Here is a 24,785-nt window from a genome sequence, read left to right on the forward strand (position 1 = left end):
TCATGCAGTGTAATCACTGTAATGTGATAACGAGCTACAGCAATCTGACACTTCTCATTACCACAGTGGTGCTTCTCTCTCTTTCTCTCTCTCCCTCTCTCTCTGACATGATGGCACATATGCAGGCGAACACATTTACTTTTTCTTTTCTGAAAAATGTACCAGCATAAACAAGGTTTTATGACAGCACAATGAGGAATACGATGTTGTTATATTGTCTGGTCATATTCAATGCAATCTTAACAGAGGTGCGTACAGTGTGATTTTCTTTTCATCAGATTTTTCTTAGATGAAATCATTTCATTTTTTTCAGATAATAAATGTTTGTCGTTTTTTTTCAATTAGTAACAAAGTACAAAAAAACAACCCTAAACTTGTTGCAGCCAATATTAGCTGGTTAACCACAGTACTGATCAGACAAAACAAAGCTACATTTGCATGCTGTACTAATGATGCCATTGCCTCTACTGCCATCACTGTGTCAGTTCCAATTTGTCTCAATTTGTTGATGAACCAGCAGCCACTTTGAGCATAAGTCAGGGTGTCAAGTCAGTAGTCATTTTAAAACTAGTGCAGTTTAGAATTTTGGTTGTACCTCAGACACATTAAGGTACTTCGTAACTGGTAGATTGTAAAATGAACGTCGATCAAAGCTTTGTTTACGTATGTCCATATACCATCGTTAGCCAATCAGAAACATGATCTGACATATAAACAGGAAATATTACATTCATGATTGAGACACAGGGAAGAAGTTAGCATCTGTCTTTCTTACGGTAATATTTGCATCAAGCTGGAGAAATCCAAATGGACTGTGCTTTAAAATGAAATAGTGACTCCGATTATTCAGCGCTTGCATTTCTACATCATGCACTTCTCATGCTTCAACAGCATTTTAGTAACGAACCATATCAACGCAAGATAACAAAACAGCTTCTAACTTAATCTGCGTTTGAATATGCTGAACGACTGAATAAATTGTAACATTGCATTAAACTGTAACTGATATTTTGTGGTTGCTGATACCTTGCCAATAATATCGGTCTCGTGTATGACGTTTTATCACTTCGGTGCATGTTACACTGCTGGATATAAAACTAGCATAACTGTAGTTTGTCCTATGATCCGTTACATGTATATGTGCTGTTAAAAGCAGTATTTTTAATTTCAGCAAGGTGGCCATGATGGCGCCCATAGTATATTCAGTAAACATGCTGCACTTTAAACAGAATTATCAGGTAGTTTTGTTTATGGCAAATGTAGCATCTACTACGGCTAGTTGTAAGTTTTAAAGCAACGTTAAAACTATACTACTTGGTGCAACAGTTAATTTTTTGTTAATCTGTAGCCATTTCAGCTCAGTCAAGGCTTCGATAGGGCTTGTGTTCTCTAGGTGCAACCAGCTGCTGAACCCCAAGCTCCGTTGGCTCATAATTGGGCAAGTACTTGTTTTTGGATGTGCAGTGGAAAAACCCTGTGTCTCTGCCAGCATAAGGGTCTCGCTGTCACTCCTGCAGCTGTCGTGTGTTGCTCAGGTGGCCAGCAGATGAACTACAGTGATAAGGAGCTCACAAGTGTTCAGTACATACAGACTGAAATGCATCATATCACTCCTTTGGTTTGCTTTGCTTTTTCCTTTGTCTGTTTTCCTGAATGTATTCCACTGCTGGTTAAATTCTACCCATTTTATGGTCATGCATCAGTCATGAATCTTATTCATGTTTATAATATATATTATATATATAATATATAAATCTAAATGACATAATAACCCACCCTGTGTGAGAGGAGTGTGTGAAGAGAACGCCTCTGAACATAATAATGTCTTGAAGCTGCTTCCCTTATGGATATTGGCAGTGTGACTTTGCACCATGGTTTGATGATGATCACACGACCATCCATCTTTATGTAAAAAGGGTTTTTTTTGTGTGTGTGTGTGTGTGTGTGTGTGTGTGTGTGTGTTGGGGGGGGGTGGTCTAGGCATACACAGTAATGGCTATGATGTTGATTGCAATTATTTTGCTCAATATTGAAATAATGATTATTTATCATAAATATTCAGCCAGTAAATAAACAGTTGCACTTTTATTGTGTCATTTTATCCTGTTTTATAGCCATCAGTCAAATGGATAAATCTCTGAGATTTATCCAAACTAAAAAAAAGAAATAAAATAGTCATGCAAGAACATATGCCACCAAACAGTGAAAACTGTAAGGGAGAGCTTGCGATTTAATTCAATCAAAAATGAATTTTATGAGTCACACTAATATAAATTATGTCTGTTATGATGAATTAACAGTGGAAGCCAAAACTCATGATCACTATTCAAATATGATTCATTGTGCAGCATCGGTACGGTTGTTTGTGAGAACACGCACTATGCCTGAGGCTGGAAAGCTACTCAGTTTCCCTTAGTAAAATATTAAAAAAGTCTCCCACAGTGGAGACTTACTGCACACACCCTCTATTCTCAGAGCAGGGTGGCTGTGTGTGTGTGTGTCTGTGTCTGTGTGTGTGTGCGTGAGTGTGGGTATGTGGGTGTCTGCACATGCTAGCAGAATCAATATGCAGTCTGAATAATTTACGCTCTTCCACATGCTCTCTTTCATCCACTCTTCCTTTGCCTGTCTTTGTCTTTCACACTCACACTTTCAGTAACACTCACACTCACACACGAACCCACCCCTCCCCCATACACACACACACACACACACATACACACACCTTTTTCCTAGACCTAGCTGACTGATAAGTGAATAAACTTTATTGATGGCTATGATTATGATTATTACACCAAAAGAAAGATGGCCGTAATAGATATGAGCTTGAAGTCGATGGGCTTACATGTTTTTCCTCCAATCAACCTCAGGTCTTAGCCTAATGGTATGTTTTAGCCTCCCTGAAATCCAATTTAGGATATGAAAATCTAATTGTGCTCTGACATCTCAGTCAATAGCTATCTCAGTATCATGCAGTGTCCCCATAGAAACCGAGCCCCTCGGTGTATTCATCCTTGCTGTTTGCTATTTTAAAATGTGCCATGAAACCGATGTCGTGGATTTGAAAATTAAATCTTTGCAGATAGCTCCTCGTGAATAAAAAAACAGATTAGCAGGTGAATATTTAACGGGTAGAAAATGATTCTTCTGTATCTCTGAAGCACCACATTGGGGAGGAGAATTTGAATCCTTAAGCTTCCTTTGAGTTTTTATTGCCTATTTTCCACTGTGGTGCTCACACTATCTGAAGTGAGTTTAGACTCATGACCTTTCCATATGATCAAGCACCATGCAGTAGTTTTTACCTCACTGGCCTGCATGCTGCAATGCCAGCATTTTCAGCATTCCCATGCGTCTTGGTAAAGCTGAAATTTTAAAGACTCGTTTGCTAGTTGTGGGAAATACTTGGAAAATTGGTGAATGGATAAAATGTCCAAAAATAATCAGTGACGTTGTGGTAAAATGTAATGTTTGCCTGTTAATCCGCAGAGATTACATTTCTAGTATATTATCAGTTGAGGACAAAAAAAAATCTGGAGGAGATTGTTGTTCCATTTCATTCTCTATTAACAGGCCTAACTGTTATAGTGTGACATGTTCTAGTTTCTAATGTGAAGAGATGAACTCTATATTGGAGCACCAAGTCGAGGATACATGATGAACCCATGGATGAACCCATGGATTGCCCTAAAAGCTTTGAATGTGAAGCATTTTTATTGGTCACTCAACAAAGCGAGGGTCACTATTTATAGATGTTGTCATCCATCAGAGCCAGTCTACATAAGTGCTTATTTTACTAAGAGAAAAATCCCATGGAGAGACTGGAATTCTGACCAAATTTGGGAATTTTTCATAGATTATTTTCATAAAATGGTTGAAAACTAAACTAGTATATTCTCACATATTCTAACATAACTAACATATTGTACATCTGGCATGTTCTTTTGTGGGAAAGATGAATAACCCACAGATAGTAACCCAAGCTCAGAATCGAACCGGGGACCCTGGAGCTGTGAGTTGACAGCATTGATTTCTTTAAAAAGAGTGAGATTGTTCTTGGATCTTGAGCAGACTTACAGGGGTCTGAGAAGAGCATGTGAGCCATTGGTGCGTCTGTCTGTGGGTAAACAAGGATGAAAGGAAGCAAGGCGACTGAAGCAGACGGAGGTATACGAAACCATTTCTCCAAGTTTCTACAGTATGTACATGCCTGTGTGTGCAAGGATAACATAATGAGACTGGTATAAAGACTAATGGTTACTCTTCATTTGACTATCAAGGTGTTTTGGGTTTCTGTGTGTGTATCCGTGTGGGTTTGTGGTTTGGTTGTGATACTCCTGGCAGTGAAAGTGTAGATAGATGATGTAAAAAATACATCCAGGAAGACAACAGTTCAAATATTGATGTGCCCCTTCAGGAGATTTGCTTCCTGAATAAGGGCTCAGTATGGCGAGTGGGTCGCAAAAGCAAAGCACAGACAAAGAGGCTTAATGCAAATCTGAGCATGTGCTCGCTTTATCTGAGTCTACAATACACACTTTAACTTACACAACAGTAACAGGTTTATCTCTGACAGCAAGGTGCTTTGTTTCCTTTATTTTTCTATACTCATAGTGTTGTGTGCTGTGTGCACTCCAACGCCAGCCTGACTGTGTACACAACATACACACAGCTGTTGTCTGTAACTACTGAAAAGAAGATTAGTTAAAACTGTGGCAGTCTGATATATGCAGTAATTTATACCACAATGCTGTTGAATTCTTGAATCTGATTGGTCAGAAGTTGTTGATTCATTTTCTATAAAAGCAATTCTGACAGTAGTGCCAGTTTTATTTTTGTCTTATTAGCTTCAAGGAAGAGAAAAAAGAGAGGCTGCTGAAGGTGTTTATAGCTGATATAATGTAACAGCATGTCCTATGATGTTTTATTTCTTACACAATATATTGCTATACATATACAATCAGCTCCTTAATTATTGGCACCCTTATGAGGCTGTATGAGTTTCAGAACAAAACCCAAAATAAAATTGTGAGCTGGGACTCACTGGGCTTTATTGCTTGAAGGCTATATGAAGCTAAAGAGGCTATAAATGAACTCTAGCAGGTTTTGTTTATCATCTGCATCCGTGATGTCGGGTAAAGGATTCCTGTTGGTAGAGTTAAGCTGTGTTTCAGTGGATAGTCGCTACACAGTGTGTATATTACTGGGTACTGTTTTCAATTTTGTGTCAGCGCTGATCTCTCACCTTTACATGTTCTACAGCGCAATAGAAGGAGTAAAACCATTTTTTAAGGCAAGCCTGTCACACTGCATCTCCTCAGAGATGGAGAGGGGGGTGGGGGACTTGGGGAAGGGGAGGGGTGTCCCTCTGTCTCCACACCATAGCTTGTGAAATGGGCTTTCCAGCGCGACGACAGACTGAGTCGAATTACCTCAGCATTTTGTTCCGCTGAAGGTAAAGCCATATTGGATTCCATTATCTGTTGATTTGATTTATGTCTGTTTTTACCACCTTACCGATGTGGCTCACATTAGAGTGCTGCTCTTACAGCCCGGGATGGTATTAGGGAGTGAGTCAGTCAAGAGAGACCTATCTTCCAGAAGTGTGTGTCTTCCGAACAGGTGGCTCAGGACAGATGTGTAAAGAATTCATTAATGAGTTATTGATGAATGCGTTTGTACGCCTCATAAAGTGCTTGTGTATAATACTCAGTGTAACATCACTGGTAAAGGATGTTTATATGGATCAGGCTTTGTGTAAGCTGTAAAAGCAATGCACACAGGGAGTACAGGCGTACATAGAAAGAACAGAGAAAAACACATTTTGCTCCACATCAAGCATGATTTATGATTCCCACACAGAGCACAGCTGCAGATCGTGCGTGTGTGGAGTGTGTGGGGATATGGACATACCCCTTTTTCTACCAACGCTGTGCTTGATCATGGAACCAACAAACCTTTTAATGAACAAGCCCACATTTCTACCAGTTTAAGAACCAAACCGTTAAACAATCAGATGTGGGACTTTCTTAATTCACCCTGTAAAATAATACAACCATGAGAACCTGTAGTCAAGTGCATTCCCCTGGGACAAATTTTGGGGGGGAAACACATTTTTTGATTTATAGCAACAAGACATCTAAAGTGTCAGGTTCACAGATGTTCAAGTACCGAAATGGATAAAATGGTTGAAATGAATGAACCCGAATGTGATCTAAATATTCTCTAATAACACACTTACTCACCATTTTTCCTTTACAACAGCCTCCAACCTCTTTCATATCCTCTGAGCAGATTTCTAGCACCTCTCAGTTGTTTTTCACACCCTCGTTCTTCCTGACATGTCAGTTCTAACCCTGCCAGTTTGTTTAGCCAGTATCTTTCCCATAGTTTCATTATTAGTAACATAGCCCCTGTTTAGACACTTTATTTTTTTCCTTTACTTTGTCACCCTATTTATTTTAGTTTGTAGCTTCTGAAAATAAATGTCATTATTTTTTAGCAATGTATTCATTTATTCATCTTCACTAAGAGCTACATCCTGGTTAGGGTCAGTGTGGATTCAGAGTCTATCCTGGGAACACTGGACTAGAGGTGGGAATACCCCCTGAATTGGATGCCAGTCAATCGCAGGGCACCACACACACACACACACACACACATACATTCAATCCTAGGGGTAATTTTGTATAGCCAATCCACCTATCTGCATGTTTTTGGGAGGTGGGAGGAAACCAAAGAACCTGGAGGAAACCCATGCGCACCCAGGAGGTACATGCACAGAATCTCCACGCAGACAGTAAAGCGAGCTCAGGATCAAACTGGGAACGTTGAGGTGGCAAAGCTACCCGCTGCACTCCATGCCACCAGTTAGCAATGTTACTCCTGTTTACTTTGTTGCAATTTCCATAGTGTCAAAAGAATGCCATACCGAAGCCCACAATCAAATCTTATTTCCAGACAAGCGGTTTTTATTGATGAAACCCAACTGATGTTGATTTCGGGCCTTACTCGGTGGAAAAGCATGGAACAGTTCCAGGAAAAGGGCTTATATGTGTGAATCAATTAATGAGATTCTCTCTCTCTGTGATGTGTCAGTGTTGAGGCAGAAAGGAAAATTATCAGGACTAGCTCACTCCATCTCATGGTCCTGCCTCAGTGCTTTGCTCACACTAACTCACACACTTGCTCAAGAAGAAGGGCTCTGGCTTTGTGCAGGACACACAAACATACCCTAGTGTGTGTATACAGCATAGAAGCTCTCCCAGTTTTCATAATACACAGTAAAGCAAAGCACAGATCCAGGCTTCCTGAGAAATAATCCTGATGTACACTGTTGAGAGCTGCAGCCCATTTCATAGTGGAGTGATCTGAGCACTGTCATGTACATGCTTAATTTAACAACACTCCTCTACACACGTCACCACCACAGCTATGATTTATGGGATGCCTGTGCTCTGGGCACCACCTACCTTCTCATCAGTATTCAGATAGAGAAAGCTCACATACAAACACACAAGACCTTAAATGGGTTCAGAGGACACACAGGCAGCATGTAATTACAGCAGAGAGAGTGAGAGAGAGAAATAAAGCTTAAAGTTGTGCATTGTATCCTCTGCCTACTCGCACAGACATGAACATTTCCTTTGTTTTGTTTTTTTTTTTCCTTCTTATAAAGCTATGACTTGATCTATGCATCTATATTATCTCTAATTTTTCATTCCTCACATTCCCCCCTGCATACCCGTTCTTACCTGTCTGTGTGTTTTGAGTTACAAGCCCTAGCTATTTATATGCTTACTCTGGAGCTGTTCTGCTCATTTTGACTGAAAGCCAACCTTGCTTCCTCAAAGTCGTAACGAAGCAGTCAAGGGAATAGTGCGTGACCAGACAGGCAATATTTGGCATTTTACTCTGTGACAGATTTGGTTCTTGCTTCAAGCAATGATGAGATGTAGGATCGAGGAATATTACCTCAAGGATTTGGCTGGCTTTTATGACAAATGTTTTAAAAGATGCATCAGTGCACATAAAAGTTTATTAGTCGAGGAGCCTCTGACGAAGACTGTCAGTCTTTAGCTAAGCTCCATTGGACTGCACAGGCCACAGTGCCTCCCTTATTGCACTCTAAAAGCTGCAGGGTGTAGCCTGGACAGAATAAAAATTGTAGTAGCCAGAAGGGTAGAAAGTACCTCTGAAATAAAGAAAAATGTCACATTTAAATTAGGTCCTTTTAGATTTGTAATTGGGTAAACTTAGATAACAGCGTTAAATTTACATATTTCGGTATGAGCTCATGAAATAAACTCAACAGACTGAAGCTGATCATATTCAAAATGCAGCAGCTTCAAACCATCATGTCTGATATGCAGATTATTAAAGATGACATACTACACAGAAAGGTTTACACCCAGACAAGCAAGCTAAACTGGCTGACGTGGCTTGTGTTAGTAATGAACAAAACAGTTCTGATTATGGACAGCACAAGACTCTGATATTGATATTCTGTCTATCTGCGACAAGTGCATGCTAGTTTACTAGCAGTTAGCTAGTCAGTTAGCAAACATAACCACTAATTTAACACTAATATTAGTTATGGTGTGTTTTGACAGGTTTGACTGTTGTTAAATAAATCATGACTGATTGTGACATCCAATCAAAGCCTTCCTGTGCCAAATACACGTTAGTAAGCTAACCTGGCTAGCTAACCTAACTACTACTCAACACTAATATTAGTTGTGGTGTGTTTTGACAGGTTTGGTAGTTGTTAAATAAATCATGACTGATTGTGACATCCAATCAAAGCCTTCCTGTGCCAAATACATGTTAGTTAGCTAACCTACTGTTAGTTAGCTAACCTGGCTAGCTAAACTAACTACTACTCAACACTAATATTAGTTGTGGTGTGTTTTAACAGGTTTATTTATTTGCAAATAAATCGTTTTTTCCTGTGTCAAACAGCCCTATAGTCACTACTCTTTTGCTTTTCAATAGAGAGTGTTGATTCTGTAATTGAGTCCTTTTTGAAAATATGGCTACATCTAACTAAACTGAGGAGTTTTGTTAGTGGTGGATGATTAGTGACTGCCTTCTTGGTTAACAAGCGATACTGTAGGTGATACAGTTACAGTCATTGTGGAATGTATACACGTGTACCCGCGTGGACAGATGTACAGTCACACCCTCACGCCTTCATTTGTGCTGAATCAGAACCCGTCGTATATTTTCTCATGTCTTCAATGCCGTCCTTAAGGACCACCAGGCAGCGAGTCCAAATTTACAGTCATCATTACCTGACTCAGGTATGCTGGGAGTTAGGAAAAAGCAAACCATTTGCAGAAATGTGCATTGACTGGGGATCTTTGACGACTAAATTGGAAACCTCAGCATGTTATGTAAACTACTTCTTTTACCCCCTCTCTCTCTCTGTCTTTGTCTGTTTGAGTTTTGTGGTATTCTTAGAGTAGCTGTGAGGGGGAAAATGCACTATTTTTGAGAGGGCATCATTTGGACACAGCTCAAGGCAGTTTCTCAAAGAAAAGACCAAGTGTTTTTAGATCTGCTATGAAGCCAAATTATCAAGCTAAATTTAAATGGCTATGTGTCCAAATACCCCATTAGGCACTGCGTATTTTTATGAGGCCATTTCCGTAGTTTTTCCAATAGGAGAGTTGCTTTAATATTATTACGAACGTATATTATATTTTATAAGACTGTTAGAGCACTAAAGTTGGAAAATAATGGCCAGCTCAATTGATGATCGCAACTTCAGAATATTCAGTCAGCAGGATTACTCTCAGTGGAATGTAGAAAGCATTCATCTGCTAAATCTAAGTCAGAACATTGTGTAACCCATTACTCTCAGATTACCCATGTGTTCTTTCTGCGTAGGTGCTGCTTATTGTGCTTCTGCAATCATATTTTTCATCACCTTAGAAGGCACATACAGTGCTTTATTCATCCCCTTGATTCATCCCCTTGAACTTTTGCACCTAGATCCTTGGTCGTCATCATATTGTTTGTTTTGGTGTGTTCTCTAGGAACAGGTGTATTGGGATCACGTGACTTTAATTACATGCTTCAGACTTCAGACTCCATTCCAACTAAATATGTGACTTCTAATGGTAACTGGTTGCGCCAGAAGTAATTTAGGGGTTTCACAGGAAGAGGGGGTGAAAACAAAAGGGGGTGTTTTTTTATTTGTAAATAATTTTATTGCTTTTTCTCCTCACTTCCACACAATATTATAATATTGATAGTGGGCTAGTCTAAGTATTTGTAATACACATTCTGCAGTTGTGTTCTCATCATCTTGGCTGAGCCACCTCTCCCATTCTGTGTGATCCCTTGCTTCTTACCATCCACATTCAGACATTCACTGAAGCATAATTGCTATTTAATTGGACTTTAATGACTCTGGAGAAACTACAAGGGGAGCAAAAAGCAACAGGTGGCAGCGGTAATGCGTTCTATCACTGTAGTGTAATTGTTTATTGCACTGCAGATCTTGATGAAAAAAGTCTTCAGGGGGGCTGAACCATGTGACCCTCGTTCGATGAGCTCTCGTCTCCCACACCCATCCTATACAGCCGTCACCCAATTGGGGAGCATTTGGTCCTATTTTCCATTCATGCTGTAATTAATGATCTATTCATTATCAGGGCCCGACATAAGCGGCCGACTCACTCCGAAATTGATTCCTCGATTACCCCAGTGGCAACAACAGGGATCGTAAACTTGCTAAATGAGCCTGTGTAAGATTGACTGCTTTGGGCTTTGGTGTTATCCTTATTGCTTTTTTTTTTAATTTCCTCAGACGTGTAACACCGAAAAAATGTTTGTGATTGGTGGTGAATTGCCTCCAGATATCGTGTGTCCATCTTATCTGGAAATAATGCAATGCTGTGCTAATTATTCCGCAGCGCAGGTGTGAAATTGCTACATACGGATTTAAAACCGGCTGTCAGAAGCGAAGCTGAAACAGCTCAATGAATATGGAGGTGTCATTTATTATGTTGAGGCCCAAAACTGTCTTGAATATTTCAAAGCAGTTAATTTTAGTTGCTTGCAGTCAGTTCTTTTAACCTGTTCTTTACCAAACTGGAGTATGTACAACTTTCATATCTGTAATATACACAATATATTCCTGCTCTCTTGTTCTGTCTGTTCTGTCTTTTTTTTTTTTTTGATGAGCAGCAGCACTGATGAGTTCAAGGACAACAGCAGCTGTCATTACCAACAGTAGCTGAACTAAACTAGTCGTCTTTATTGTAATGTTCTCCATCGTATTCCATGAAAGATGATTTTAGTCTGTGCTGCAGTGTGTGCCACAACTTGCTTCCTAAGATAGATCAACTAACCGATCATAAGACTCCTTGTCAATAATTTTACTTATCGATTAGTGAGATTGTTGATAAGTTGTTGCAGCTGGAGCTCCCCATTTTAACATCAGAGTACGCTGCTACACTCATGGGCGAAAAAAAAAAAAAATGGGCCAAGCCGAAAATGGCAAAATATTAAGCTTTTAATGGTCTTAACAACAAATCACTGCTCAGGAAATTAGCAAGAACTGAAAAAATAGATAAAGGAAGTTAGTATGGGAAGCTTTTCCCTTTGATTTCTTTAAATGTTTAAGCCTTGTGGCCCTAGATGGGCTGCATCAGGTGTGGCAGATAACCAAATAATGAATAATCTTTTAAGAAAAAAAAACATCCCAGAAGCTATTTTTGGAAAATTTTGTATAGCCAGACATCTGTTTGAATTTTACATAAACATTTTAATCATTATCATGATTTACCTTTCCATATAAGAAGACTGTATAAGTGAATTTTCCTGTTTCTAGCTTTTCCCCAAGCAGTTGATCGATGCGCTGACACAACACTTTCTGTCAAGGTATATGGAACGTGTTTTCACTTCATTAATGGGGAAAAAAATCTGTCAATGTATTTTTGACTTAGCTAACATTAGACAAGTATATAGTTAACATCAGTTAACTATATTTATTAGGGATGACGCTGAAAAATCTTGGCCAAAAATAGTGCAAAATGGCAGTATGTAGTGTAAAATGTAACATGTTACAAATATAATTTTAATGGTAAGGAGAATTAGAAAGTGATTTAAAAAAAAATGCTACTTGCGCTCCGCAGATGCATTCAAACATCGCAGTCGTGCCTGTCACGGTAGAAACCGGGACGTGCGTATATACAAGGTTTTACAGTAACCATATGTAAGCTTGACACATATGTGGCTAATCAGCCAATCCATGCTTAATGTCCATCATCTGCTTCTTTACTCTTGCACTGCTTCTACGAGGCTAGTGTAGATAAGTATTGGAAAGTCTGTCTCACCCAAAATCCACATACAGTTCCTATGTACTTAAGACATCCTCATGTAGTTTAGGACACAGCATGGTTTGGTTTCATTGCTTCCCTATGGCAATGAAGTTATTAGTTATTGCCAATTCCCACCCACTAGCTAGTTCTTCCCTTCTCAGTAGCTAGTGAGAGTGACGACTAATTCCTCCGAGACATTCGAAGCCAGGCATCTCATCTTTTCAAACTGCTGCTCTTGATGAATCGTAGCGTAGCTGAACAGGCAGAGAGGAAAGCATTATCTGCCCTCTTCTGTATACAGGAGCTTACAGACACCCATGATTGGCTAGCTTCACTCTGATTGACAGGGGAGAGAAAGTAATGCCATCCCTCGCACCCAGAGATCAAGGCCAGTTTTGCTCTCTAAGACTCCCGATAGCGACGGATGGCAGTGGCATCATCGAGATTAGAAATCGCAATCTCCTGCCAACAGGGCTTCAGGAATGCTTCAGGAGCCGTAAAGAAGGAAGTTATGTGGTGATGATACAGTTCCATGTATTTATGTGAAAGATTTGCTGTGAGATAGCGTTCCATTGCTTGTAAGCTATCTCAGCCGATATACGTCCCATACAAGTGCAAATCTAAAGAAGCAGAGGTCTGGCACTACACATTTCTTGTCTGATCGATTCCATTTGAATTGAATTACATTGAATTATCCCTTTAAGTGCATTTAACAGCTGTGAGCCTGGATTTGTGTTCACTTGGGTTTTAATTTTTTCCTTGGTTTGTTTCTTTGTTTGTTTGGTTTTTTTTTTCATTATTTTCAGTATAACTTACCCTCACTACTTCTCTCTCTTTCCGCTTCTGTCTCTTTGTATCGCATTTTTGTGCTTCTGCTTTTGAGTCAAGCTCATCTTGCTGGATTGTGAGTGAGGGACGCAGAGGGAATTATGTCAGCAGGAGATGAGTGGCTGCATGTGATATCAGCCTCCTCAGATATAGACGGCGTGGGGTTGTTTTTTTTCCGGAGACCTGCTTTGCTGGTTTTATTAATCTGTCACTTCTTCTCGCTCTGCCTGTTTCAAAGACTGCAGCATGCATATAGAGAATGGCACGAATTCACACTTATAAAAGTGTCTGGCTTGAAACAGATTGGGCAGATGTGATGATGTGAATCAGAGACCCTACTTCATAACTCAGATATGCTGAAACATGTCACTTAAGGTCAGGATTATGCAGGGTCACTGCTTTTAGAGCTGGGGAGATGGAGCTGAACATGGTAATAGAGTGAATGAGTGAATGAGGGCAGCAGTCCAAGAACAGTTTGTGTTGTAAATTATTCAATGGACTGAGTCTTGAACTAAAGACACTACTTTTTGAATCTATTCTTATCTTCTAGTCTGTTCTTTTCCCTCCACTAGAAAACTGCATCTTATTATTGGCATTTGCACTGCCTTCTACTTCATATTACATCAGCCTTGCTGAATCCATTTCCTCTGTATGCAAAGTACTTCCTCTGCATTTGTTATCCATTTCTGTGTGCTTTTTCGCTTGCTCTCTTTTCTCCTACCAGCGTTCCCCTGCTGAATCTCTGAGCTGCAGCAGCACAATCAGGCGTAGAGTCTGGGGACTGCTCAGAGCCTCCCAGCTGCCGTAACACGTTAGATGAAATCTAAATTACAGACCTCCAGCGAAGGCCTGCCACATAAACGAAGGAAATTATATTGAGAAGTGCACGTCTGAGAGAGAGGGAGAACAGTGAAGGACAGCAGCAGTTAACTCTGGCACATCTTAACAATCACTCAGATTTGTCAAATTACCCATCATGCCTCATGTCGCTGCTGTTTCTGACTACTAGGTCAACCTGGAACTGATTCCTCCAGATTATTTCTCAACTTTCTATTTGTCCTGGTCCATCTCTTTTTCCTTTATCTCTTACTCCTCACAATTTTATTTCGGCTTAAACAGGTTTTCCCTCATCGTACCATGTGTGATTATTACAGATAATATTTTAGACATTTCACATTCTACTGAGAGAAAAGGAAAACCTGTTTACTCGAAACTTACGGCTGTCTAAGGACAGACTTTCATTTGACTTCTGTTTATATATAATGTATAACTTGGATTCAAATTATAATTGTAACAGTCTAAGGATAAGGTGATCTTAGGATCAGATATGGAAGTACTTAAATTAGCACTTAAAAGAAGTATTGTCTCTGTGCTTTTCTTACTATATTTCCTACCCAATAGAGTTTTTCGATTGATGGTATTCTTAGTCCCTGACCTAGTGAACCAGTATCGGAATGTATTTATTGTTGGAGACTTCAAAGCACTTCTGTAAGCCTCTCTGGATAAGTGCATCTACCAAATGCCATAAATGTAAATGTAAATTTGAGAGAATTCATTTATTCATACATTCATCTTCATTACTCACTTTATCTTGGTCAGGATTGCAGTAGAGCCGAAGCCTATCCCGGGAGCACTGGGCCTGAGGTGGGAATATAGTAGAATGGGACATTGCACACACTCATTCACACATGGGGCAATTTAGAGTCACCAGTCCACCTACTGGAATGTTTTTGGGAGGTGGAAGGAAACCAGAGCACCTGGAGGAAACCCGTGGGGAGAACACATAAAACTACATCAGAGAATGCCTTATCAAATAGGCTCTTATGGAGATTTTTTTTCCCCCAAATTTCTAATCCTGAACCCATACAGGAAAAGGTCATTCTGTCATTCTGCTCAACCTCGACCCAAGTCCAGTTCCAGCTCCAATTTATATATGATTGCCCTTTAAGGGTAATTATTTTACCTTTTTTCTGAAGGATTTGTGTATCTGTGCACTACGAAGCAGAGACTTTGAGCTACGTTGACTATGTTGGTAACACATAACCATATAACTGTAAATTCTTCTCTTTTAACTATTATTATTATTATCATTATTATTATTATTATTATTATTATTATTTTGATTCTTATCAACTAATACCAACTATGAATGGATTATACAGATTTAGTGCTTAATTTACGAATAATTACCTTCAACTGAAGAAGGTGTGAAAGCTTTGTACAAAAATACATGGTTTTGCGTAGACATCTGTTGATGGCCCAACAACTCCCTCAAGTTTTGAGTAAACCAGTTTTCTGTGCTTCTCTCAGTACATTTTGAATTGTCTGTGGTAATCACACATACACTACAAATTCAGTAGATAGCGTTAGAGAAAACAGCCATGAGGCTGAGAATATTAAAAGAGCTGGAAATCTAGGAGTGTCCCCTCAGGACTATATCAGTAACCATTAGGCACTTCCTCTGATTAGTGACCAGGCATTTGCAGGCCCAGCTTCCTCTAATCTGGCCCACCCTGATTCATCATCAGAGACACGCTGCCTCTGATCAGCAGTAAGTAGCTGCACTGGAGCTCATCAAGGCACTATAGCTGCTGTTAGAAAATGCAAATGGGAAGTATTTTATTAGGCATAATATGATTGTTAAGGCACTGCTGCACACAGGCTTACTCACTTTCAGCCTCATTTCGCATTCTATAATCAGGTAGCATACACACACTTCTATTCTTACTCTGCATACTGGAGTGTGTTCAGAGAACAGTGTGGAACATTGGCCCTTATTCATTACAGTTGCGTACAATCAAATCTCATCATAAAACGAGAGTATGCAAATTCCACGGACAGGTTCCTAATTCATCAATTTCTTACCACTCATGTCTGGTAAGAGTATAAATGTTTTAATCTGAAAAAATTTGTATGATTTGAAGTTAACTAATCAATGTCAAAATGATCAATATTTATAGCATGTATAGAGTAGTTCAATTCAATTTTATTTATATAGCACTTTTAACAATGGACATTGTCATAAAGCAGCTTTACAGAAATCCAGATATAAAATGTAAATTTAAATTCATCCCTAATGAGCAAGCCAGACACGATGTGGCAAGGCAGAACTCCTTAACGTGATAAGAGGAAGAAACCTTGAGAGGACTCAAAAAGGAGCCCATCCTCTTCTGGGTAACACCAGATAGTGCTATTATAAATCATTTCACTTCTATAATTGTATACTATAAAGTCAAGCAATGCTACATGTGTTATAAGGAAGTAATGTTAATAGAGTAATGTAATTTGCAAGTAATTTATGAATTAGCATATAACTTCTGAACGTGAATCAGAACGCGCAGATGCAGATCTTTATCAGCTCATTAGTTCTTGATGAGTCATTGATTAAGTTAGTAATAGGCACATTTGTATTGAAGAGGCACCATGAAGCTGCACCATGGGGAGTTGAACTGTTCAAAGACGCTTAGATATCATGGCTTTTTTTTTTTTTTTTTTAGGTCGTTACTTAACGCAATTTGGCAGACGCAATTTTCTTCATTTTGGTAGTCTGAATTTCAATTATTCGTTTCTTCCCACTGATTAGTTTATATGAAATAAGGATTTGTTTATTTGTTAGGATGGAAACTTAGCTATATTTATAGAAACAAAGCTTTAAATAAATCTGACCTTTTCAAGTTACAAAATGAATAAAATACAAGTTATGAGATGAAGTTGAAAATGGTTCTGTTTTCTACCTAATTCTGGCGTTGAAGAGCTCAATAAAAGGCACAATCCCATAACTATCTGTACACGCCTACATGATAGCATTTATTTTAATATACTTAAAGAACTTGCAAAAGACAAACCTGTTAGACATTTCCTCCACAGAAATGGTGTTATTTCAAGATTTCATTTTGTGCTCAGCTTTTATTTATTGAGGCTTTTGAAATGACAATTTTTTATTCTCAGCAACTTCAGACAAAAGCAGTTCTGACACAGCTTCACTGAAATGTATTCGTTCCCCTCTCCATTAACATATTTCCTCAGATATTTAATAACTGTGGTCTGTTGAACGCTTTCCTTTTATTGCGTTCGTTTTCACTGTCACAACACCTGCATAACTTGGTGTGTCTTTCATGTAAATGAGATGTATATGGGGTAAGTTGGCACGTCTCATATGCATATGACATAAATAAGGGACTAGTGGGCAGGAGCTTATTTCCACACAGATGAAGCTGATTGACTATTTGCACTTAAATCACCACTTTTGTGATGCTTTAAGGCAAATTCATGAATCGGACAAATTTGTTCATATGTCATTTCAGGAATTCAAATCTGTGCTTGATTCTATAAAACTGAACAAGGGCTATTATCTTTATTTTTGTGTCATTGTACAAGTTTCTTGGTTGGAGGAAAATGTAGCTATAATGCATATCAAGAGCATATCAAGTTCAGCCTGCAAAAGAGTAAAAGCAGGACCATTTGCACTGCGCCTTGAGGAGAGACAGAAGAGGGAATTAAAAGGGCTTGAAATGTTGAACATTTCTCTGTGGCCTCTCTTTCAGCAGGGCCAGCCGGTAATACATTCTGACAGGATATTTCACATTTACCTAGTGATTAGAAATGAGGTAAATTAGAGACGTCACGGCCTCCCCTGACCCTCTTCTCCTTCAATGAGCATGTCTACCAGAACTGTCCGTTATGCCTCATTACCCTGAAACTGCACCCTACCCGGTTATCTTCATCGAAGCTATCCACTCAAGGTCCCTCTGCCATCTGGACTTGGAAAAAGGGCATGATTGACCTTCATTAATGCACTGAACACATTAAAGCGCATGAAGAAGTCATGCATGCTAAAAAGCTGCCTCTGGTCAGTTCCAAGAATGCTGTCTCTCAGACTATTGTGTTGTAAAAGACATAGAAACAATTCTACCATATATCACTCTCCATCTCTAACTCTCTCCTTCATCTGTCTGTGTAAAGTCTGTCTGTGATCTGCCCTTTTCCCACCAGAGGTGGGTACATAAGTTATTCATTTCACCATGGTTATAAATTCAGTCTGGAAAGTAAGGACTCGTCTGGCTGTAGTCCATATCCCCAGCAGTGAATTATACAATACATTCCCTGTACTCCTTTTGGCACTGTTCTCTACTGGTCTGAGAATTGGTAATTAAAATAAAATCTTGATTCTTTGATGGAGAACAACAGAAGATCCACAACCGAATACATGCATATTCACAACACACTGATATGGAGAACCATCTGATCTGTTTGTCTAATGATAACTCTGAACCATGCACACATTATTTTCTTCTTTAAAGATACTGTTACTATATTGGATCTAAAACTAGAAACATTATGAATAGATACTGAGTGCCAAGAAGCTATCCTGCTGCACAATGAAACAAACAGATCAATAGTACTGTGAGCTGAATATGAAAATATGCTTACATATTCAAACACTGTCCACTGTTAGCAGGCCATGGGTTAGGATTACATGCTGACTTGAGGTTATAGTAAAGTTTAGGCTTTGAAGTAATGTTGACATCACATTATGAAACGTTTAGTGTACTAGCACATACTCTACAAGGGAATTCCTTGATTTCAGTCCTGTACAGTTTGCTGATTTTGCTGCTCTAACACATCTATTGAACCTGCTGCTTATAAAGTAAGTAAGGTGAAGTGTAAGTAGAAAAATGTTTAAACTGTGCTGTACTTTATCCGAATAGGGCTGTAAAATGCAGAGCAAGGCCAAAGTTCATTTTGAGTCAGCATCAGTTGTTTAATATGAATGACTTATTTCACATATCCACATCAAGAGACTTAAGCAAATTGCACAGATTAATAACATATTCAAACATATTGATACAATGATGTAATAAGAGTATTAGTCTGCTGAAGAGTATTATACTGCTGAAATTGGGAGGTCTTGACTACATAAAAGCACACTTTCTTAGATATTGATACTAGAATATGACATATATATGCACAAAGTGCCACAAGTGTATCTGCATAAAATGCAAATGCAGCAAAGCTGAAGCTGAGTAGGACAAGAGGGCACTGAATGTGGGCTAGAGAGAACAGTAATGCTGGGAGGAAGAGTGCAGATGAAAAATAGAGCAGTGTGAAGAGACAGAGCCTGGGGTGTTTGTCAGTTTGGCCATGGTAGGCTATAATTAGTGTCTGGTTGAAGGGATAGTGAGAAAGTCAGAAGGGAGGAGAGAGATGCCTGTAGCTGACTCTGAGCCTTGTACAGGGGAGGGACACTATGTATCTCTCTAGAGCTCGGCAATTGAATTCCAGATGATCTCCGTAAGAATGGAATCTTTTGGACACTGGATAAGAGAAATTTAAAGATTGTCAGCTCTGATTAGAGGATTTGTTAATCAGCCAGGCACTTTCATCACATCACTTCATCGCCTAAAAGAGGAGGAGGATTAAAGAGAGTGAAAAGGGTGGATTGTGGAAATGGGGAGAAAGAATGTTTCAAGAAACGGAAAGCCAAAGGGCTAGAGGAAGTTTCTGCACAATAGTGACGCTAGCATACGTGCAGAAATATTGCTCTACTAAAAACCTTTATCACTTATTTAAAAAATGATAAAGGCATTAGTTTTCTCAACCCATCCCCCATTCAAAAACTATGGGGAATGCAAACTTTTGCACGCAAATATTTGTATCAACTGATCTTATAGTAAGATTTTTTTTTAATGAATGGACTCAGAGTTTTGGACTCTACTACGCGATCCTGCAGTATGAGTTTATGTGACTAAACAAACAGGTTTATAAGCTCACTCTTATATTCTGTTGGCAATTTTACATAAGAAAGTTGATTGGAATATTTTATGTAAGAATGTTGGTTTTATGTATGATTTCAGATAATCTGATGGAAATAATATTTTTTTAAATGCAAGAACCAAATCAAGTAGGCAATGAAAGTTTTACTGTAGCAGGAAAAAATTATTGTGTTATGTTTCATTTATTTTGCTTTATTACTGCAAGTGAAAATGGTTGAATCGTTTATGTTAAAATGCTGTCAGGTTTGCATTTGAGTAAAACTTTATATACATTTTTTTAATTAGTGGACTTTTGCACCATACTGTATAATGGAGCAGTATGGCACAAGAGGATTCCCTGAGCAAATAGGTTTATTAGTTCACTCTAATGATCTATTAATGTATGAATGGCTGAACTTTACATAAGGCCTAAAATTACCTTTCTTTATGCCTCTTTGTCTCATAGACTACCTGCTCAGCAGCAAGACCCTCAGGATCCTCGAGACTATGGAGATGGAGGAGACTCTTCCATGGGCCATGCTCCATAACAGCAACATTAAAGTCTAACTTCTGCTATCTTCTGCCTTATTCTTATGAACTGGAACATTGGAGTGGACTGTCTGTCTTTCTAGCTACTGAAACTACCTTTCAGTATCGACTTTCTGCTTGGGTTGTTGCCTTTTTCTGTTCAGCCTTTGCTGCTTGTCTTCTCCTGAGGAAGAGGATGAATTGAATGGAGTTGATTGCAATCAGAGTGAGTCTTCAACACCAGTCAGACACTTGGCTGAGGATTTGCAGCTTAAGGACACACAAAGAAAGATGGGAATGTAAACCAAATCCAGTTTGCCTTCATTTGTATATTTTGTCATGATTATAGTGCTGGAGTTGTAGAATATGAATACCCAACCTAGTATACAAGTACAGTGTATACTAAATTGCATACATTCTTGGGCAGTTGCAATTAATTCTTGCATTAATTCTTGGACAGTTGCATTAATTCTTTTTTAGTTTTACCCTATTTCCTCCCAATTTGTTTATTTTTCTATTCCCACCCACTAGCTATGTATGTTCTGTCACATGACAGCTACCAACCAGGGAGGATGAAAGCAAACACATGCTTCCTCAGAGACATGTGAAGCCAGCCACTGCATCTTTGCAAACAGCTGCTCATGCATCAAAGGTCAGCGTAACATACTCAGAGGAAAGTGCTAACTGCCCTCTTATATGAGCTCGCAGACACCCACGATTGCTCGCTCTGATTGACGTAGGAGAGAGTAATGCTATCCCTCCCACCCAAAGAGCACAGCCAATTTTGCTCTCTCGCTGTGGCATTGTCGTGAATCAAAGCTTGCAATCTCCTGATGATCAGAGCCGCCCAGGAGCCATACAAAGTGAAGATGGTAAGAAAGGTTGGAAATTGTTATCTGTTGTTGTCCATACATAGATTCAGTACTGCAGAATGCCTTAAAAAAACAATATCGGTTTGGTGAAAACACCAAAAGTTTGATGCAAGAGAGGCAGAAATGAGAGAGGAAAAACCACCAAAAGTTAAAAAAAATGTCCATATTTAACATGGAACATCTCTGTCTGAACTGTAGCAAAAAAACTGTATTTTTTTTATACTGTCCTCACTTGAGGAAAAATGTGTGTAATTATTGTAGGAAGCTAAGGGCTTTTTGTAAATGGCACTCATATAAGCACATACAATCATTTTTCATGGACACATGATTACACTTGGAAATGTACCCATGAAGTTTTGAATGGCTTTGTAAATAGGTTTAGCATCTCCTCACTGCCACTTTTTATTTTTGTGCTGGAACATATGACCTTCATTTAATGTGCCCTTCTGTTGCTTATGATGCTGATGAAAATGTGACAGTTTTTGTTCAAAACTTCAAAAAGTATGAGATGCCTTTAATTCCACTAATCATTTGAACAGACAATAGACTTTCACTGTACAATAAAATTCATGGAGTGTGATTCTATCCCCCCCTTCAGCTGCTCCTGTTCAGGGTCACAACAGCGGATCACTCGTCCGCATATTTTGATTATGGCTCAAGTTCCTGATGCAATGCTCCCTATTTCCGGGCTTGGGACCGGCACTGAAAGCGCACTAGCTCGTGCAACCCTCCAGTGGCTGGGGTTGGTTCCCTGACCAGGGGTCGAACCCAGACTGCAGCGAAGAGTGTGCTGCATGCTAACCACTAGTCCACCAAGTGAACCTAAACATGTGTATTGTATATAAAAACACAATACTGCAGAAAAAGGAAGAAGGTGCAAAACATAAAATGTAAAATGTACAAGAAACTGCATTTACAGTATGATGGAAGAGGACAAACAGGTTGTTTCATGTTTTTCAATGAAGCAGTGGGATTTTAGAAAAGACTCTGAATGGTTTGTTTTCAAAATCCTATTAAGAGAACTTAAAATGCTATGATGTATGTAAGGCCATCCTCCTTGGGTATCAGTATATATTATCGTTAGCTAGAAGACCATAGGTAATGATACATAAGAATGATAACCTGCTTGAAAAATTGATTATGGATGGAATGAATAATGGGTTGTAGCAAATGTGTTAGCATTGTGCTATAGGTCCAACACATGATGCCATGACTGTGGAAACATTTACATGGTTGGATATTTGCACACGCTCACTGTTTATGTCAATTCTTCAAGGAGAGGCAGAACTTTTTTTTTTTTTTTTTTTTTTTTTTTACAGTGCCATCATCTAAACTCTAACTTATGCAGCAGTTATTAGTGATTAGCAAATAATGAATGTGCTTCAAATTCCTCATACAGTACATATAGCTGATTCTACTGAATAGACCACTGTCACACACACATGCACACACTGTTACACACATCTTGCTGTCTATGCTGTTCTGACATGTATGTGACATGTGTGTGACATGCTCTCCCCTGTGTGTCATTGTTGTCCAGTGTGCTGCGGCAGCACTTTGGCAATGTGCATATGGGAACATTAATCTAGTCTTGGCCGCAGATATAAGGAGCAACAACAAACATTCAGGCCGTTGTCTGCCTTTATAGAAATAATGGGCTTTAATGGCCCTTTTTATTCTGCCCCCATTGATTGTTAACTCAAGTACTACAACCAGTTCCACACACTTTCTCTGCTCTTTTCGCCTTGCCGCCTGCACCTCCATGCCACGATTGATTTTAAGTCGCATGACAAGTCAAAAGGAGAATAGCGATGGATTTAACGCTGTCGAATAGAGGCACAGCTCAGCACGCAGTCATTATTTCATCATCCAAGACACCTCAATCACCCCTTTCCGCACCATCAACGCTAATAACAACAAATCTGGTGGAAAACGATGTGCTTGTTAGTGCAGGGAAGCGCAAAAAATGTAAAGGAAGAGGGGCTGATCTAATTTACTAGCCATTTTTAATACAATCAATTACCTCTGCTTTCCGAGCTCATCTGTGCTCGTCTGTTTTTTTCGCCACCACACACATCTCCTGCTCTGGAGGACAACAGATAATGTTTGTGTTGACAACAATTAATAGCTTTGTGGGTGAGATTAAATTAGTTACGTGAGGTGGGTGTAACACGCAGCAGCACTTTATAGTGGAGTGTAAATTAACCTTTTGTTTTTCTGTGCCATTAAATAAACATGCAGAGTAATGTTTGTTCCTTGTTTTTGGTAAATGAATCAAAAGACTTTCAACCCGCACTGAAACAATGCTGGTTTTAATGTTTAGCAAAGAAATTATGAAGAATAATTAGAAATACTTTGTGAAAGGCTTCTGCTCATGAAAAAACATTCAGTTTGAATTTATTTATTTCATTAAAGACAAGCTGGATTTCATAGAATACACAGTTATGTTCTCCTAGCTGGAAAGAATGGAACTTTCTGTGACTTGGCTCTTCTGCATTTTACACACTGAACTTCCAGCTGTATATATGTGTATGCATGTGACACAGATAGAAAGAGGTCTCTGCATTCCCTACTTGTGTGTCCCAGAAAATCTTCATACAGAAGAACTGCTTACATTATACACAAATTCCTACAAATATCCCCAACACCTTCCTCTGTGCCTCTCTTGCAAATACAAGGTAAGTATGGCTCTCTTTCTCCCTCTCTTACGCTTGCTTTTGCATACACACACATACACACACGCACCTAAATAGTATTCAGCTTAACATAATCAGGTTCTCCCTATATGAGTATCCAGACGGTATCCCATTAGCCTTTAAACTCCCCGTGCTAGAAACAAGAGAAGCAATTATTGTTAATGCATACTACAACTTTACACAACACAAAAATGCCAGCGGACCACAAGCTTACTATAAAGAAAACGTGCTCATGAATATATTGTCTACACAAGAGTTTTAGTCTCATGTCTCAACAACATGAACCTCTGAATCCAAATCATGTTAGACATTAGACATTAGTCTTTTCCCAGAGCTGTGTGTGAAGTGGTGTGTATCAGATTTTGGGGAAGTGAGCAGAGCAGCACTGGGCTCCTATCAGGGCTGACGGGTACATTTGGGCATCTTAGAACTGTGACAGATGAGCTACCGCTCTGCTGAAGCAGGAGGAACCTGAAATCCATCTCTGGTTGTCAGACTTGAGCTCTCTGGCTGATTAGGGTCTGCCAATCATACACTTTGTCCTCCCTCTGTCCCAGCAGCCTATGCCAGCCTTGGCTTTCCAAGCAGCAGTGCCATCTGCAAAACATTATAAATCAAACACAGGACTGATCTAAACAGACAGGTATGCATAACCAGATCCTCTGAGATATGAGATCTGCCACCAAAAAGAATTGACTCTCTCTCTCACTCTCTCTCTCTCTATCTGGGTTCACCCGTATAAATTAATCATTCTGAACGCATGTCTATCATGAACAC

General features: G+C 39.2%; 1 protein-coding gene across 2 annotated transcripts in view; it reads left to right on the top strand.

Moving 5' to 3' along the window:
- Positions 1-23,558, top strand: part of trim44 (tripartite motif containing 44) — a 50,377-nt gene extending 26,819 nt beyond the window's left edge. For both annotated transcript variants that reach the window (XM_026919909.3, XM_026919908.3), the window contains exon 6: positions 20,379-23,558. In XM_026919909.3, the coding sequence (XP_026775710.1) occupies positions 20,379-20,460 (82 nt within the window). In that variant the 3' untranslated portion in view covers positions 20,461-23,558. The remainder of the gene's footprint in view (positions 1-20,378) is intronic.
- Positions 23,559-24,785: the final 1,227 nt, after the last annotated feature.

This window comes from Pangasianodon hypophthalmus, chromosome 9 (genome assembly GCF_027358585.1).
Source record: "Pangasianodon hypophthalmus isolate fPanHyp1 chromosome 9, fPanHyp1.pri, whole genome shotgun sequence".
In the NCBI taxonomy this organism is placed as follows: domain Eukaryota; kingdom Metazoa; phylum Chordata; class Actinopteri; order Siluriformes; family Pangasiidae; genus Pangasianodon; species Pangasianodon hypophthalmus.